This window comes from Phalacrocorax carbo, chromosome 3 (genome assembly GCF_963921805.1).
Source record: "Phalacrocorax carbo chromosome 3, bPhaCar2.1, whole genome shotgun sequence".
NCBI classification, from domain to species: Eukaryota; Metazoa; Chordata; class Aves; order Suliformes; family Phalacrocoracidae; genus Phalacrocorax; species Phalacrocorax carbo.
In genome coordinates, this window is record NC_087515.1 from 61277434 (window position 1) to 61295611 (window position 18178).

Consider the following 18178-nt stretch of genomic DNA (forward strand, 5'->3'; position numbering starts at 1 on the left):
AAGTACATAGGAAAAGGTATAGTAAGTATTAGTCCATTATGTTGACTTTTGGACTGCCCATGGAAGAGGAAATATTTCCTTTGATTTGCTGATTATTATGCTTTTCTGATGAACAATATCATTCTGTTAATAACTACCTTCACAATTACTGTTAGGCAGACAACCTTCTTTCACTGCCAAGAGAATATAATTCCTGGAATGTTTACACCAGTTTCCTGCATTAGAAGGCAGTGTGAGGACAGTATCAGTATTGAATACCCTAATTTCTGTTAGTGCAGTTCACTGGTTGAAAATGGGAAGTGGCGAGTCAGGGACCCAGCAAGCTCTCCAGGCAGTTTGCGGGCTGCATGGCTCCAGGTTGAGAATTCCTATTGTGGATAGCAGAAAATTGCGAAGACCTTTATAATCATATAATACAGTTCTAGCTTTTACAAGATCATTTGTTATGATAGCACTTTGTCGGTACAGAAAAAGATAAAGGCAATAAGGCTTAAATCTTTTTCAGGCCGATGTATTCAGTGTAAGGATTGTGGGGAGTGTTTAGTAAAATCTTCCTAGGTATATCTCTGTGTGTAATACCTTAAATATTTCCTCTACCTTGTTAACACCTAGGGTTATCAGGTACCCCAATGCCGATTATTTAACAGAGACAATAACTAGGTTACTTTGCAAGGCAGGTTTAGAAGATGGGGAAAAACACTTGGTATTAGAAGTGAAGCCTGAAGCCCAAATGTTTATCTGTCTGAAATGGGCATAGGGTGTACTGAATTGCACGACTGCAAAAAATAAAAGATGTTGAGTATGCCTGTCACCTCCTGAGAAGGCTGGTAAGGGGAGCTGAAACTGTCAGACTTGTTAAGGAGGGTGAAGAGGAAATTAATCTGTTTCTAAAACCAAACAGCAGTACTAAAAATGAAAGAGGATTTTGCTTTGCTCTCTCCTCTCTTACCCCTCTCCCTCCAACACTGCTCTTACCCCTCTCCCTCCAACACCGCTCTCAGTAGTTAGTTCAGGGATGATCACTGTAAATTGGCTGAATTCTGAGATGAAGAACCATTAGTTAAATATGTAAACCTGAAACAAAGGAATAGAAATGTCGGGCGTACCACTTTTAGAGGGTCCTTTTGCATCATGACGCTACAGATGAAAATGGCAAAGTCCAAGTTTAAATTTATCATAACATTCAAGCAAGCTGTCTGTGAGGAGAACTGAAACTATTTTTCTAAAATAAAAACACAGCAGGACGTAGAGACTAGAAGAGGGGGAAGCAAGCAAAGATCTCAAGGTTTGTTTTGTTGGCGAGAAAAGAGCTCGTGTCACTGAATGGACTGCACTTCTGTACGGAGAAAGGCTTTCCCAGTGTGTATCAGCTTTAGTACACGAAATCCCGCTGAGGTATAGATGCTGCAGAGTACAAGCCTGTTCTCTTTAATAGTCAGCTTTTTTTCTTGCTCCTTTTCCTTTAGTATATACCAACATTAACATTTTAACTGCACAAAAGAAGTAGAGTTGTAGATGTGCTTTAGATAATCTGTTACTCTTTGGCATTCAGAGGGAACAGGAGCCCAATACAACAAGAAACAATAGCCTCCAAAGGTCCTTGCTTTAACCATTAGCCTCCGTTGTGCAGTTAGCTCAGTGTAGGCAGAGCCACTTTGAAGCCAAATCCATTTGCGGAGAACTAGTTAGAGTATTAGGGCTGAAGTTAATTCTAATAAAAAAGCAGGGGGACTTATCTCAGAGGGGAGGGTGTTGTATTTTGTCCAATTCTAATCAGCCGATGCTATGAAATCAGGGTCATGAGAGTAAAAATCAGCTCATATGCATAAAACACTTAATACTACATATTTCACTTGCTCGTAATAATATATAGGGAATACATGTAAGAATATATAGGGACTGGCAGCCTTCTTGGTACAGAGAAGAATTCAGTTCCTATGTAGATGTTCCACAAGGTGGGAGCACGGTGACATGCCGTTCAGAGCAAATCAGTTCTTGCAGATGTCCTGCATCGAAGGGGTGATTATGTGACTGCCTCACAGACAACCTCTAGAATGCAGTCACAAAGGGAACGCTGGGAAACACAGTGCAACAACCATAGTGAGGACGTGGTCAGGGAAGGGATGCGATGTGTAAGTCAAATCTTTGGGACTGCAAGGCAGTGGTCTGCGTCCATGTTAGTCCATTTTCTTGTAGTGCTGTTTTTGGGATTCTCCCATCACTTCTGTTCTTTACAACATCATTAATAAGGTAAATGGTACGTAAAGGAGTGAATAATCTAGTGCTATGTGGAGTGCAATTCAGGATAGTGTCAGCAATTATAAAAAGTTGAAAAAAGGAGTGAGGGTAGAGCAGCAAAGAACAGGCTGGTTGGCTTTGTTGAGCAGAGGTTTGTACAGTAGCCAAGGTGTTAGGGGTAGGATGACCTGCCTATTTTAATAAATGTTCTGGCTTCATACTACTGTCAGAGCCTCTTCTGTTCTTTCATAAAACTCACAGGGAGAGGTGGGAGCCTGAGTATGTTTTAGTGTTGCTTGCACTGTTCTGAGGCTGTGCAAGTCAGAGACATGCCGGTGGTAGGCTGAGGCCTTTGTATCACAGCTTAAATCTGTCTGGGTCAGATAATGCCGTCAGCAGTGAAGACCAGCAGCAGATGCCTAATGACAGGCTAGCTATTAGAGGACCCCTGTTGGCCTTATGTCCTGATTGTTGGGTCCATGCCGAAGTCCGCATCAACTGTTGACTGCTCTTTTGCTGCACAGAAAATCCCTTACAGAGAGAGAGACATTGTAGGTCCTTGTAAGCATCCTTCTCGGGCGCCGGTGCTTTCCAGAAGTGGGTACAAAGACAAAATGCTCTTCCTGTCATGCGTGTTCGATAGTTTTGACCAGAATGTGCACAAATAAGTTCTAAACTGAAAATTATTCTGGGGGCCATTATGCTAAGCACTAATGGGTGCTGGAGAACAAATTTCAAAAAAGCATCAGCGTGAAGCAGTTGTTTTCCACTGCTGTACTCTGGCACTGTAAATTCTTAGCTGCAGTATGCAGTTACGTATGCATGACTCAAAATTACAGAGAGAGCTGTTTGTCCTACACTGAATGGACAGGATGGCCACGGTGGTACAGCTGAGGATGCTCCTGAGTAACCCTCAGCAGCTGGCCCTGATGTCAGCGGAGATTTCATTACAGCAAACCTGGAAAATTGTGTGCCTGTGTTGGAAAGAGGGAGCAGAGCGCACCAAGAGTGTGTTCCCTGCGTTTCCTTGGCAGCAGAGAAACAAGACTTGGGGAGGGGGATGGCGGGGGGGGACGCGACACAACACCACACGACACAGCCATTCACTGAGTGCGTCTGTAACCAAACCCATCCGTCTCTGCTGGCGGGTGGCTGACTGAAGTGCTATTATTAGCAGGCAGGTGATGTCATGGAACGTGTCATGAGGCCAGCCAGGGAATCCCATGGAAGATGGATGGGCAGGGGTCTGGAGGGGTGGACGGGGGGGACAGAGAGAGATGCCCCCATGCTAGCACCCGCGCCTGCCCGGGGGGGCCCTGCTGCAGCCAGCGGCCCCCAGCCCGGCCTAACTGGGGCACTGGGTTCGTACTGTGTAAATTATCTTCCCAGCGTGGCGGCTGGCTGTTCGCTCTGAAGTATGTGAATGTACTTAACCTTCAGTAACCTTTCCATTGTTTACTTTAGAGTATACATTTGTAGCTTCTGGCAAAAGGTAGGGATATCCTAGAGAGCATGTCAGGCCTCATATTAATGGAGTTTCAAGAGGTTGCATTCTTCTTTTCTTTTTTTTTCTTTTTTTTTTTTTCCTGAAGGGAAAAAAATTGCTGGCAAGAGAAAGACTGTTTTGGTTTTTTTTGACTGCATATTTCTGTTCTGGTAAATAAAGGGTCTTTCCTAAAGGCAGTACTTACTGCTGTGCAGGCTTTGCAAGGAAAAAGACATATAATTCCATGCTATAATTCCATGCTTCCGAGAGTAACGTGTGCCGTTGAGTGAGCTGTGGAAGAGTTTGTAGAACCTCACCTCCTCACTGGCGAAGATGTTCATTTTATTTCATTTTGGATGGATTTTCTATTGTTAAAAGCGTATCCTTACAAATCTGTAATGACACTTGAAAGACAAGTGTTGCTTAGATGTGGATGTGAGATGAAGAATTCAGTAGCTATGTACACACAGGTTTTTTCCTGGACATCCCCAAGTCAGCTGCAGAATCATGTAAGCAGAGATTACCTATTCTAAAAGAACATTGTTTTTTGTCTTCCTTCTTAGTTCTTTGTTTAATATTGAAACTTATGAACCACATTAAAAGATACAGTTTCTATTTCAGGATGTCCACAATCAAAACTAAAACATCTACCATAATAAAAACCCTGCAAGGATAGACATAAAAATTGCAGAGCAGTTTAGCAAATGTAAAATTTAAGGCGAAACATGAAGAAGGAATATGGTACTTTCTTACAGAGAAGAGCGTTGTTTTGATATTCTTTAACTAGAAAATATTGCTAATAGTAATGTGTGTAAAATTGATGTGTGAGAGAACGTAACTAGTTTGCATTTAACATGTGTACATGCAGGCACCTGTGTGCACATGCTATATCCAAAACCTGTTTGAAGTATATTGCTTTGATGCAAAGTCAAGCGCTGAAAGGTTAGGAAATGCCAAAAGTGAGATATAATCTTTGCAACCTTAATTATGTTTCCTTGTGCATGTACAGTTCAATACACTCTTAATTACGCAGTCACATTGAAATTTTTTCCAGGAAATGTCTGTGTCATTCTGTGCACAGAATAAACAGTGCTTGGTAAATGAGGAGCTATTCAGTATTTTGCATTATCCTCACTTTTCAGTACACAGCCCTTACTTGTGCCACAGTTTTCAAACAAACTCAAAGAAAGAGTTATAAATTTACTCCTTGGTTTTTCTTGTCTTCACTACAACTGTATTTGAGGGCTTTAAAAAGTATAAATCAGCATTTGCAATACTTACCTGAGAGGGAAAATAGTATGATTCCCATTCTACAGAAGAAGAACTGGGCTACCAAAAAAATTACAACATGAGTATCCACTAGTTCTGGGTGCCAGTTTTCTAAGTTTTGCCATGTATAGCCCTTTATATGATCTCATCTGTTGACCTACAAGTTCTGCACAGCTGGGAAACAGTGTCTCTAAACAGACCCTCTGAGAAAAGGAACACGCATCTAAAAATCTCTCGTGCAAAATTTGATTTCACTCATATGCACAGTATTGGACTCTTCCCAGTATTGAACTCTTTGTCTTTTTGTCCAGCCACTTATGGTTCTTTCCCTGTACTTTAACTCTCAGTAGGTATATTTTCTGGGCTTCCTTGGTGTTTCCTGTTGCAGTGCAACTTCAGACTTCTCAGAATCTAATCTGATCTCATCCATATCTCCTTTCCAGGTTCCTAGTCCCCTTGTCAGTCTCCTTCTATTCTCCTTTGCTGTTGATGGTCAGAAACCCTATTGCCTTGCCTTTGCTTGCCAACCTCCCATTGTAACTAAGAGAGCTTGTGCAGCTTGGCGTCCTTGCTATAGGTTGTCGTGCTCAGCTCCACATTCAGGACCGCCCAGTTCAACCCAGGAGGTGAACTGCAGTGAGAGTCCTGCTCACCGCCAGTCTGAAAGAAGTACAAACAGGATCTTTAGAAAAGCAAGCAGTAAATGTACAGCAAGCTAATAATCTCTACATATGAACAGGTGTTTTTCCCAAATTTATTTGACCAAATCAGAATAAACACTAGAACAGCAAGAGTACTTTCCCTGTCACAGGCATGTCCCCAACATTACCGCAAAGTCTCTTCTTCAAACAATGAAGGGACCACTCGTGCTGCGTGTGAAAAAGGTGACCAAATATATACTCGGCTTGGAAGACTCACAGAAAAGTATTTCTCTTTTGGGGACAACAGAAGAGTACCATATATTTTTGAAGGCATATTCTTAAAAAAAGCTGGCTAGCTACAGCCAAAAATTTCCAAAATAAAATTAGCTTGAGGGGAATATCCATCAGGATGACCTCCTGATGATTGGCTGAAGCTTGGCAAAGGTACTGAAAATCACATCCTACAAGAGAAATTTTAAGTTGCTTAAAAAACTGTACCTGCTTGACCAACAGGAACCATTAACAGTACATACTTAGCTTATTCTTTCTCAAGCAATGTGCTATTTACATCGGTGCTATTACTAAAATATAGGTGAACATTCAGTGACCTGTGAGTGTATGACATAGACATAATTGTCTTTGCAGTTGCTTGTAGGTCACATCCACACTTGGGCTCTTCTTAGTAGCTAATGACCTAATCCAGAGATTGAAACATTTGCAGTCCCTATACTGTAGAAGTGTCCCTGACCCAATGGAGGTCAAAAGCAAAGCATATTAACAAAGCAGTAGCAGAAACTTTGCACTTCTCAAGACAGCATTTGCCTTCCGTTTTTTCAGCTGTTTATAAGAAGTCATTTAGAAAGAGGTGAGGGAAAAATAACCAACCCTATAACCACCACCCAGCGGATAGAAATTTGACTTGTAGTTTCTCAGTCAGATATCCTCTTTTTGCTTTAAACCTTTCCTTATCTAAGAAGATTATATAAAACATATTGATATTCATAATACAGATTCTATATTCATGCAGCCCGTAAATACCAAAAAAAATCTTACTTGTTTTCTTTAGGTTGACTTTAGATATTAGTTAAGTTCTTGTTCAGGTAGGCTAGGGAGGAACTTAATGCTGCTTAATAGCCCACCATAAGAGAAATAGACTGGGTTAGGCAATATAATATTTTACAGTAAGCATATGGGTACACTAAGATGTTTACTTACATGGTTCTAATATTACAATATGGTATGTGACAATGTGTGGCTTAACTCAGAAATGCTTTCAAGCTTTTTAGAAGTACCCTAGAATTCTGTTTAAAGCTCAAGGGCAGGAGAATGGTCCTGGCTCACTCAGAGGTCATATATACAAAGGGCTCGTTTTATGTGAACATGATGATTTTTTTTTATTATCACATGGATTTGTTTTATTGTAGCACTAAAGCCTTCAGTCAGCTGTAGCATTAGTTGTGGCAAGTGTTGTTGTTACTGTATTAATGCAATCAGAGAGCTTTTCTTAAACTTATTTTGAACCTCATTACTATGTGAGCATAATCCAAACATGCCTCAGAAAGCTGAGGACAAGAACAATGTGGTCTACACAATGTGGATTTTACGTATGCACTTGCTACTGAGACTGATTTCCAGATAGTGGAACATGTCTTACAGATATAAATGAAACACATATAAAAAAGGTGTTCTTCAGTTAAAAACAAGCTCTGCCTGTCAAGATGATGAGTGTTCTAGGATTCTGAGTCAATTATAAACTACTCTCTCTTTCGCATACAGAAGAAAAGCCCACACTGCTTGTTCCAATTTTCCCTGTAACAGTAATTTTTAAAGTTTGGTAATTGGTTGTTGAACGTAGATAGTCAGGCACTATAAAATGCTTACATGACAGTTCATAAAAAAGAAGGACCTCTCAAGCCAAAGCCGTGTCTTTCTGAGTCTATTAGATTTATGAATTTTTTTGTTTGGTATTTTTTTCCCCAATTGCATCTAAAGACTTGAATCCTACAGGTTCTCCTTGGGTAGAATTTCTGCTGCAAAGACAGTCAGATCCAAGGCTTAGACATTTTTACTGATTCCCACTCACCACCTTCTAAATCAGGAAACTACTACGTCAGATCTTTGGGGTTGGGGGTGTTTCTCCTCAGTAGTCATATGAAAATAGTAACTTCAGTATCTACTTTAAAAGGCTGCTCTGGATGTATTATATCATTAGCTTATATGATTTATTCATTTAGTGCCCCTATTACTGCTCAGTCTCATTGGAATAGAACAGTACCTGCTTTTCTATGCTTGTTGTCATATCAAGAATATAGCTATTTACCATGATTGAGGAGGACAGCAGTGCAGGCACTCTATTGCTTTCTGAGATCTCAACATAGAGTTTTTTGCAGATGAAATAGATGCTTTGCAGAATCAACCTGGTTTTGTTACATACACTCTACAGTGACCCTGACTACAGTTTTTTTAAGATGTCCATTGCTGTTTTTACAATTTTATTAGGAGTTTTAGCTATAGCCTCCTGTTCAAATTCTAGTTTCAGTGATCACTTTCTTCTTATCCCAGATTGCCTTTTGCGGTTCTTAAATACAATCTTTTGCCATGCTGTCTCAGTGACGGCATAGGGTTGCAGTGTGCCACTAATCATTTGCCATGTTTCACCACGGAAATGTCTGCCTTTTAGTGGTAAATGCATTTATGAATTTATAGTGATATAGCATTTTAAATTTGTGAGGAAAAGCTTCTGGCTGAAATTTGCCTTATAAACGTATGTGTTGTGATAGTGATTATATAAAGAAGCTGTGCCGAAGAACAAGCTTCATTTACTCTGTTGTAAACTATAGACAATTAACTTTGTATCTCTGACCTCTGATTTAAATGATCCTTCATCTAGATGATTTCTATTCACGTTGCTTCAGGCAGCAGATTAAATTCATGGTACTAGGAAAGATGATGGCTATTACTGCACAGCACATCCTGATCTCAGAGGATTTTGGGGAAGTTATAAAGTACTGAGATGCATGGTATAAGCAGGCTTATGGGGGAAAGAGCCAGTTTCTCTCCTTGATTATTATTATTTCCACAGGAATTTGACTGCTACCTTTTAACATTTCCTTTTTCTTTAATTTCCCAGCTAATTCTGGTTCCTTGCAAGGCCCACAGACTCCACAGTCTACTGGTAGTAATTCCATGACAGAAGTGCCAGGCGATTTGAAGCCCCCAACACCAGCATCAACACCTCATGGACAGATGACACCTATGCAGGGTGGCAGGTATGAAAAGGGCTTTGCTTCATTTTTTGTTGGGCTGTAGTTCTACAACAGTTTAAGCCAGTCTTTCCCTTTCCCAACTGCTTGGGCACCCATCTGATTCTGTGGTGAACCGGTCAGAGCCTTAACAGTGGCAGAAAAATTGGGGGGTTTTGGAGGGGAGAGAGGGAAAGGGAGGAAGGAGTAGGAGCTGCATTAGCTTTCTAAACACCAGAGAAGGATCAGTCAAGCACCACTGCAAAGGGGAGCGTGTGAACGTGTGAAGAATGGGGAGGAAGGTGGAACCCAACAGCACCAACTTAGAACTGCAGCCTTCCTTTCCTTGCTTACCCTGTCCTCTGGTATACAGGTCCAGACATTCATGCTCAGGAAGGATGACTGTGTGGTTTTAAGGTGCTACTTAAATTCAAATTAGGCAGAGTGTATATAGTAACAGTGGTTGAGCTAGCAGAGGATTCAGCTGGATGGACCAAGAGATCCCTTTCAGTTCTGTGTCCTGTATGTCACACAGACTGGTGTAATCTGAAGTGAAGCCTTCTCACCATTCATTAAGGATCCTTAGCCCATTGCAGTCCAGCAAAAAAAGTTCTTGTTGACTTCAGCGGGAACATAACTGAGTTCCAAACTACGTACAGAGTCACTCCAAACTTAATGACTTGGGTTCCTTTTTTCCTCCATCTATAGTACTGCTGAAAGGATAACAAGGACCTTTTTTAATCATCTTTAATTCAGATTGAATGTTCTTTCACTATGTAAAAATTTTTATTTTTGCATTAAGAATAAATCTGGTAGTTATCAGGGAAACTCCATTTTCCAAGCCAAATGTTTAAAGGCTTTAGAATGAAGCTGGCTGCAACCATAAAGGTTAGTGCCTCTCCATAACCGTAAATGGTATTTGGGAGGTAAATCAAGTGTCGCTGTTCAGTAGGAGATCCATGGGGTAAGGTAATAAATATGAAAGGTAATAAATACGAAACTGATAAAAAGTAATACTATTTTGACACAGCATATAATTAACCTGTGGAGCTTGCTGCCTTGGGGATAGTGAGACAAACAGCTTAGTGAAATTTCAGAAAGGTTTGGACTTGTATCTGAGAATTAGGAACACACACAGTGAATTAGATTAAAATCACTCCTCTTTAAGGTAAGTAGCCAGATAAGCTTGGGGGAGAAAATGGGTAGAATTTTTAAATTATGTCCGTCGTGAAAGTTTTTTGCATCTTCCTCAGTTGTATCCTGCACTGATCGCTGCCACAGCATCATGAGCTAGGAGTATTACAGTCCAGTCTGTTTTCACAGTTCTGGTGAATACGTGATGATGTTAATGCCTCCTTTTTCTCATCTGCTAGAAACAGCGCAGTTAGTGTGCATGATCCCTTTTCTGATGTAAGTGATTCAGCATTCCCGAAGCGAAACTCCATGACGCCAAATGCACCATACCAGCAGGGAATAAACATGCCAGATATGATGGGAAGGATGCCATATGAGCCGAACAAAGATCCTTTCGGTGGAATGAGAAAAGGTATTTTGTTAGTGAGAGCTTAAGCATTCTTCCCTACTTCCATGTACTCAAGATGTTCTGGTCATCAGAATGAGATTTTTTACTTGGCTGATTTTGCCATTGGTAAAATGGTATCCTTGTCGCAAAAAAGAGGTGCAGTGCAATTGTGTTTCATCTGGTCTGGTCATATTTTCCCCTCTCATGGTCACGCTGTTTATTTTAGACTTTAGAATCCAAAAAATGCTTGCAGGAGTACATTTCAGAAACAGCATAAATTCATAGGGCTATATTTTGTGCAATGCCATATGTTTCTTGAAGGTGGCTAGTTACTCTGCCAATCAGATGCTGGACTTCAGTGTTAGAATGTGAAGTGGTGAAGCAACGTGCCTGGTTCTAGTAGGGCTGTACTGGGAATTCACTGTGCAGAGCCGGACAGGTCTCCTAATGCTCTCTGTCTCAGTTTACGTATTTTTCAGAATAGGAAACCTAAGGTTTTTTTCTCACTTGGACAGCCCGTGACAAAAGGTGATAAACACACTCAAAGTTTGTTTATTTTCAGAAAGCAAAAATTAAAATTAATGTCAACCCTACTCTTGCCCTTTGGAGCACGTAACCTACAGATGATTTTGTGAATATTGTAAAATGTGCTTAAAATGAATCAATCTTGCGAGCCTTGTATATAGGAAGGTGAGATGAAAGAACACAAGCAGGTCTCACGATGGCTGCAAAGAGCAGAGCAGATGGAGGAGGTGAAATTAAGACAGTGGAAACTGAAAGGGACCAAAAGGGAGGAATGGGAAGAAAAGGTCCAGAAATCAGGAGAAGAAAGATTTGTGATGAAGTGGGGAGGTGTCTTAGAAGAGAGAGTTAATCTGATGTGATTTTTTTAAACCTTCCCTTTAAATCCTTTTGCCTAGGCTGCAGACACTAGCGTAACACAATTGGAAGAAGGGAAAACCCTCTCTGCCTTAGATTCACTTTGGGTTCTATATCAATGTGAGATTAAGTGGTTTTCTTGCACTTTGTTGTACATTTCACATTTATGCTGTTGAAACAGCAATGTCTTTGTTCAGTATCTACCGTGAGGGACTAAAGGACAGAGTCTCTTCCTCTGTTTGCTTGAGGATTTATATCATAGTGGTCGACGTGCCTTTTCTTGGACCTGTCACTATGCCCATCCTTCTTGAGAAGCTACATGAGGATACAGTATCCTTTCCATAACTAAATTATGGTGTAGATGAGGGCTTTATGGGAAAAAGAAGAACCTGATGCTGACAGCTTTGTAATCCAAACTAGGAGATTTGCTTTCATCTGTTTTGTCAAGTTTATGTTTGCATTGATATTTAGCATTGTTCAGGGTGAAAAAAACAACAGCAAGTTCATCTTCAGCTATGAAGACCACAGGGAAGGAGCGGCCTGGTGCCTGAGGAGCTCAGTTCCATAGGATGAGACTACTTTCCTCACTCGCAGCTCCTTAGTATTATAGCCATCATCTTGGTAGTGGTGCTGCTTCATGTGTTTTCATCAGACTCTGGAGAGCTTGTCAGACACCAGCTAATTCTCCTTGGCAGTGTTAGGAATCTGAACATTATTTTAAAATACATCATTTAATAGAAAGATATCTTCAAACACCCAGAATAATATATTTAATTTCCCTTACTGTTTTAGTGCCTGGAAGCAATGAGCCTTTCATGACCCCTGGACAAATGCCTAACAGTGGAATACAAGATATGTATAACCAGAGTCCATCTGGAGCAATGTCCAACATGAGCATGAGCCAGCGACAGCAGTTCTCTTATGGAAGTGGCTATGACAGGAGGTGAGTCAATCCTCAGGAAAAAGCAAAGCCTGTTAGTGAAAATGATTCTCTCTCTCCCCTTCTCATTTTCCCATTGCACCTTGCAGAGAACATAGCAGCCTACATTTCCTACAGCATCTTACTAAATCACTGGGAGTCAAACCACTGGTAATGACTAAGTCTAGCTGTTCACAGAAATTAATAAGGAGGAATTGTCACACCTTAGAAGTCACTCGAGCTGCAGCAGATCACGTGGGTGTGTTTGACAGCTGCCTTCAGCTGGCTGCTGGGCTGGGCTGTGATGGCATAAAGTAGCACTTGAGTTAGTCTTTTGGCCATGTTTTCACCTACACAGTTGTTGGTGGGCTTTTTATGAAAAGCAAAATGCACAGCCTATATATGCCTGGGTTGTGGTCTGTTAGTGAATTGCCTCTGGAGTGTCTGGAGTCTGTTGTCTGAGCTGTAGGAGCACCAGTCTTGCAGCGTGTCCATCAGGACCCTCGTAAGTTTGTCTTTCAGTGAAGTAAGCAAAATAAATTTGGTCCTCTTTTGTTTATCCCAGGAACGGCTCTGGGGTAGAAAAAAATCAATAAAATCACTGGTGTCTAAGCATTGGTATAGCAAGCAGAGTTGTTTGGGAATGTTTGGATTAGATTAGATATTCCAGTAGGTTGTGCAGCTCTGGCTGTATTCCTACTTTTACTTCCATTAGGCTGTGTACTGTAGCCTCACTTTTTGTTTCATCATGGTAGCCGAAGTGGTGGAGTGTGGGTCTTTTCAGTGTAACGGTGGAGTAGTTCTCAGTCAGTAGTTTGAAGCAGTAGATGTGTAGAGTAACACAAGTGTATCGTGTTGTTCAACAGGTCACATTGCTGGGGAGTCAGTGAGAATAAGAGTTCCAGTGGAAAGTGATAAGTCAAGAGAGTGTTTTCGTTAAGGGGTGTGTTTTGTTTTATTTTGTTGGCAATTTTGGAGAATAAGTGCTTTTTACAGAATGAGGTTTCCTTTGTCATTTTTTAGGTCGGATCATGGGCTGGGTCCTGAAGGCAGTATGGGACCACCTGGTCAAAGCAACATGGTGCCTTCAAACAGTGACCCAAGCATGTACTCTCCTAATCGTTACCCTGGCCAGCAAAGGTGAACACTGATTTCTCTGTTTGTGATATCTGCAATAACCAGCTAACGAGTGCTAGCAGCCTCTGTGAGAGCACTTAGAATATGTGGCCTCTTGGCGTGTTACTTCTGTTTTGTCTGTTCTTATTTAGGCTTTTACCGTTGGTTCAGCTTCTTTGGGAGCTGAGGCTTGGGTGAATCGGTTGACTTTGTGTAGCCACGGAATCAGAGATGTTAGAAAAGGAGTATACGTCCTACCTTGTTTACCTCCCTGCCAACACTGAACTAGGACATATTTTATAGGCCCACATTCTCCAGAGCAACATTAGCTGACACCGGTTCTGAAGCTTCCACAACTTCACCTGGCTTGTGGTTATCCTGTGGCTAACAAATTGAACATTTAGAAAGTGTTTCTCTTCTGTATAACATATATGTACCTTTGCTCAGTTTTATCTTATTGCATGTACCATCTTGGACAACTGCAGACAAAACCCATCAGTTATATGGATCTTTTAACTGGCATTCGGTAATTTCTCTACGTCCACATCGTAATTTCAGCGTATACTGAACAGCCTTTGCTTTCATTCTGGCCAACTCTCAAAAAATGTGTTTGCTATGCTTTTGGAAAAATTAGGTCCCATTAGTTCTTTTAACATGTCAGGTTCCCCAGTCCTCTGTTTCTCTAACTCTCCCTGATATATTACTTCCATAATTATACTCGCATTGTAGATGTGTTCTGAGTGGTAGTGTACAGAAAGGAATTACTGACATATTGGTCTGAAATACAGTGTTATTTTTCAATCTTAATACTTTCCAAGTACTTCATTTCAGCAACCTAAATTTCATTCAGATGTGCACTGTAGTGCTCCTCAGAGGTCTTAAAGGGCACAGGTAAGTTTCCAAGTGCAGCGCAACTCTGCCTCTTATGTGTATGCTTCATTATGTGGTTTTAATTAAAAATTACATGCACATTAGCAGAATTCTGAGTACCGTTTTCACTCCGTAATGATGTATTTCAATGTTACATATTGTGATGAAATTTGTACTCGCTTTCTGTCACTATCATCAGACTAAAATCACAATTTCACTTTAAATCAGCAGTTAACTATTAATTATATTCTTAAATAATCCGGAAAGTAGCTTGTTTGGAGACTGACTTGGCAAAGCACAAGAATTTTGAATTGGGACCTTTGAGCTGTACATCAGATATATTTCAACCTAAGATGGGTTCCCAGTGACTGCAGCTGCCTTCCTTACCTCTTTGCTGACCATACTTTGTTCCATTCCTGACTGCTACCTCTAAATCTCTCTGTTGCATCTGCACTGCTCCTCCTGTATCATCTATCTGCTTTATCTCCTTCCTTCCAATACCAGCTCCAGCAGAGCTTACTACATCAGGCTCAGGACCATACCGCACTGTACCTTCACGTTGTCTCCAAATGGCAAATATCTTCAGGGTGCAAGATCATCAGAGTACTTTGCTTTTCCGAGTGGCTTGGAAATCTCAGCAGCTCTAAGTGTTGATTTGAATGCTTCATTTTAGGCATGAACCATATGGGCAGCAGTATCCAGGACAAGGACCTCCCTCAGGACAGCCACCATATGGAGGACATCAACCTGGAATGTATCCACAGCAGCAGGTAAGAGAGGGGAAACCAGCTATATTCATAACATTTGTTTAATAAATGTCACCCCAAAATTCTGTATACATTCAAAAATTTGTTTATACAATATATTTTGGCACAGAGGAGCACTGTAGTTCCGGTCAAAAACATAGCCTGTATGGATAAGCAGTGTATGTGCAGCTGTAGGAAAATGTGTTTGTTACGCTGGAAGAGTGTACATTTTAACAGATGTTCTGTGGCTTTGGATGTGTATTAGGTGATTGTACTAAGTTAATAACAGCAGACTGGGAAAGTATAATTCGCAGGCTAGTAAAGTGATGCTGCCTCAATTCCAGAAACAAATAGGAAGGCTGCTTGGCTGGCAGGCTGAAGGGCCTTAACATCATGCAGCCAAGTGAATGCAACAGAGAGCTGGAACAAAGTAAAATGTGCAGCACTCTCAATTATCTGGAATGCTGTGCTGGGTCATGTGAGATACCTGTCTTTAATATAGATCATATGGCATATTCCCCACATGTTACCTCTAGTAATAATATGGTAATAACAATAAAAAAATACATGAGAGTGAACATTATTAGTGTTAAAAATTGTTTAAACATTTGTACATTCCAGCCTCCCTAACTGTTTAATAACTTTGAAAATACAAATTATATTGATTAACAAGATGGTATTGTTAGGTCTATCATTAATACCTTGTGGGCAAAATCCCATCCTATAAGTCAATAGCAAAACTCTGCTGACTTCAACAGGATCAGAATTTTATCCTGCGTGTTATTAACTCATTTCTAGTCATACAATAATTGAAGTTTAAGTTAGCTTCCAAACTAGAAAGCATTTCCTTATACTATCAAAATTGAAATGTAAGCTAGTGTTCAGCCAATTTCAGATAGTCTTTTTCAGTTTGGGATAGTTTTACTAGGAAATTCAAAAGGGTGGGGGGAACCTAAAGAAGGAGATATTAGGTTGTAGTGTACTGAAAATGTATATAAATTTCAATTTCAGAATTTCTCTCTTATCTCTTTGGTTCATAACATCTCTAAAATAGCATAATCGAAAAACTGGTTGTTCTTTATGATGAGGCTGTGCTAGCAGTCTAGGTGACTTAGTGGGGAAATTGCCAAGATATGTAATGGAACAGTTTCTGATATTCTGTGCTAACGTATGCAGGGAATATATTAACTGCATGTTTATGTAAGCAAGGAGACAGCTAGAATTTGTAAAAATATATTTGGCCCTGTCCTTAGTGTTGTTTATATGCTTTGTACAATGACTCTTGAATGCAAAATGCATTCATGCAAAAAAGCAGTGAAGAACGAAGGGCAAGGATCCTGGCTGGCCTCGGCCGCTCCCTCCCACTCCCAGAGGATTCCACTTCTTTCTTTAGCCAGAGATTAGGTTGACACTAGATTATTTTCAATTTCCTAAATCTCACTCTATAGTGGTACAAGAAGAATGTGGAACATGGCCCTTTTGAAGCTCTATCTACGACCGGAAGGCTAGGGAGTGACCTGGGAAGGAGAGGTGCTTGGAGCATGAATTCCTGGGGCTAATGAAGCACTTTGAGCCAGGTTTTTCAATCCCTGTACAAGTACAGGTACCCCGAGAGCTATTACACAGCAGGTGACTGGTGTTGGTATCTTTTTGTCTTCTGCAAGGTCTCAGAATTCCACATCCTCAGTGGGGAGAGACACACATTGTGCAGCCTCAGTCTCCTGCCAAACCTTTACACAGGAGGGGATGTTCAGGTGCATTGCTGCCCTCAGCTTTGGGTAGCATTAGGCATGTTGCCACTACATGTACAAGAGCACTGAATTGCTTTTAAAAAGGCACATGCTTCATTCCCAAGCGTCTACTTTCAACACTCAGAGTCACTGTGGCACAACAAACACCACCTTTTTAGGTGTGCCAACTGCCAAGTCAGTTCTTAATGTATAAATTGGTCCCAAGGGTGGAATTTACTACAGCAAGTAGTTTATGTAAGGCTGAAAATAGGTATTTCTCAGATAGCCAGACAGTTCTATAGCAGGTTAAAAAAAAATACTTTCATGCAATACAGTAGTTGTGGTTTTATGTGCAGCAAAGTTGGAAGATGAGTTTATGAATCCCAGAGCTGTTTTAACTGACCCGTATTGAATACATACAGAATTTTATCTGATCTTAACTCCAGTACATTAGTATACATTGTGCAATGTGGCTGAGCTACAGTTTCCAGGGGAGCCGTAACTTTGAATTTGCCATAGATCATATATTCAAAAATCACCCATTTAATTCATATTTTTTGCTTCAGAGCACTCAGTGCAGTTTGAACTGTGGAACAAACTCCCACAGGAACTAAGGACCACTGCAAACCTTAACCACCTTCCCCTCAAACTGCAACATGTCTTTTTTTGTTCTGCTGTCTTAAACATAAATACATACAAGCTTGTATGATTTAAAAACAGCTCAGCTCCCCCCAAGGTAAAACAGCTTACCTCACACAACATTCCCCACTTGAGAGGGTGAGAAGCAAAGAGGGAATAAACCATAGGCGGCAGCTGTTAGTTACATTGCTTAATTCATTACTGATCAGCAGGGTAAGAACGTGCATAAACTAGAACAGAATGCTTGGATGTGACCATTTGCTGTAATAATCTCACAGTAAATTAAACGTGATTGGATCATTTGGGAAGAGGGATGGTTGCCCAAACAGAGCCACGTTCCTGGGAATTACAGAAAGTAGCAAATGCAGCAGAATGTTTTCTCCGACCAGTAAATTTACTCTCTGTAGCCTATGCTCTATCATAAGATCCAGTGTTTCATGCACACTTGCAGCATATCTTGCTATTTTAAGAGTTTATTCAATGCTTGTCTCTTGAAAAGATTCACTGAGTGGTTTTGAATTTTTAAAATATTTTTCTTCATAGTAGACTGAGCATAAAAAAAGAAGTGAAAATATTTTAGTTGGTGAGGACCGTTGCCTTTTCACATGTGTCCGAAATGACCAGTGGAATTTAACCTGGCAGATAGGAAAGGCAAGGAAAGGAAAAGGAGAAAATGAGAGTAAGCATAAGAAAATTTAGCCCAAGGATAGTTTCCTCTTAGTATTAACTTATAAGTGCAGCAAAACAGAGGCTTAAAAAGAAAGCATTGGATCAAGCCTAACCATAGCACCGCATGCCTGACTCTGGAATCAGCGCAATCCCTCTAGAACTGAGGGCCTTCAGCTTTTTCAGTGAGCTTTCAGCCAATATATTTGTGTTGT

General features: G+C 40.6%; 1 protein-coding gene across 9 annotated transcripts in view; it reads left to right on the plus strand.

The window, feature by feature from the left end:
- ARID1B (AT-rich interaction domain 1B) overlaps positions 1–18178 on the plus strand; it is a 337378-nt gene that overhangs the window by 312279 nt on the left and 6921 nt on the right. For 5 of the 9 annotated variants that reach the window (XM_064447082.1, XM_064447088.1, XM_064447085.1 and 2 more), the window contains 5 exons: positions 8765–8903; positions 10250–10422; positions 12070–12220; positions 13220–13336; positions 14856–14952. In XM_064447082.1, coding sequence (XP_064303152.1) covers positions 8765–8903; positions 10250–10422; positions 12070–12220; positions 13220–13336; positions 14856–14952 — 677 coding nt within the window. The remainder of the gene's footprint in view (positions 1–8764; positions 8904–10249; positions 10423–12069; positions 12221–13219; positions 13337–14855; positions 14953–18178) is intronic. The other 4 variants (XM_064447086.1, XM_064447087.1, XM_064447089.1 and 1 more) reach the window with 1 other exon arrangement.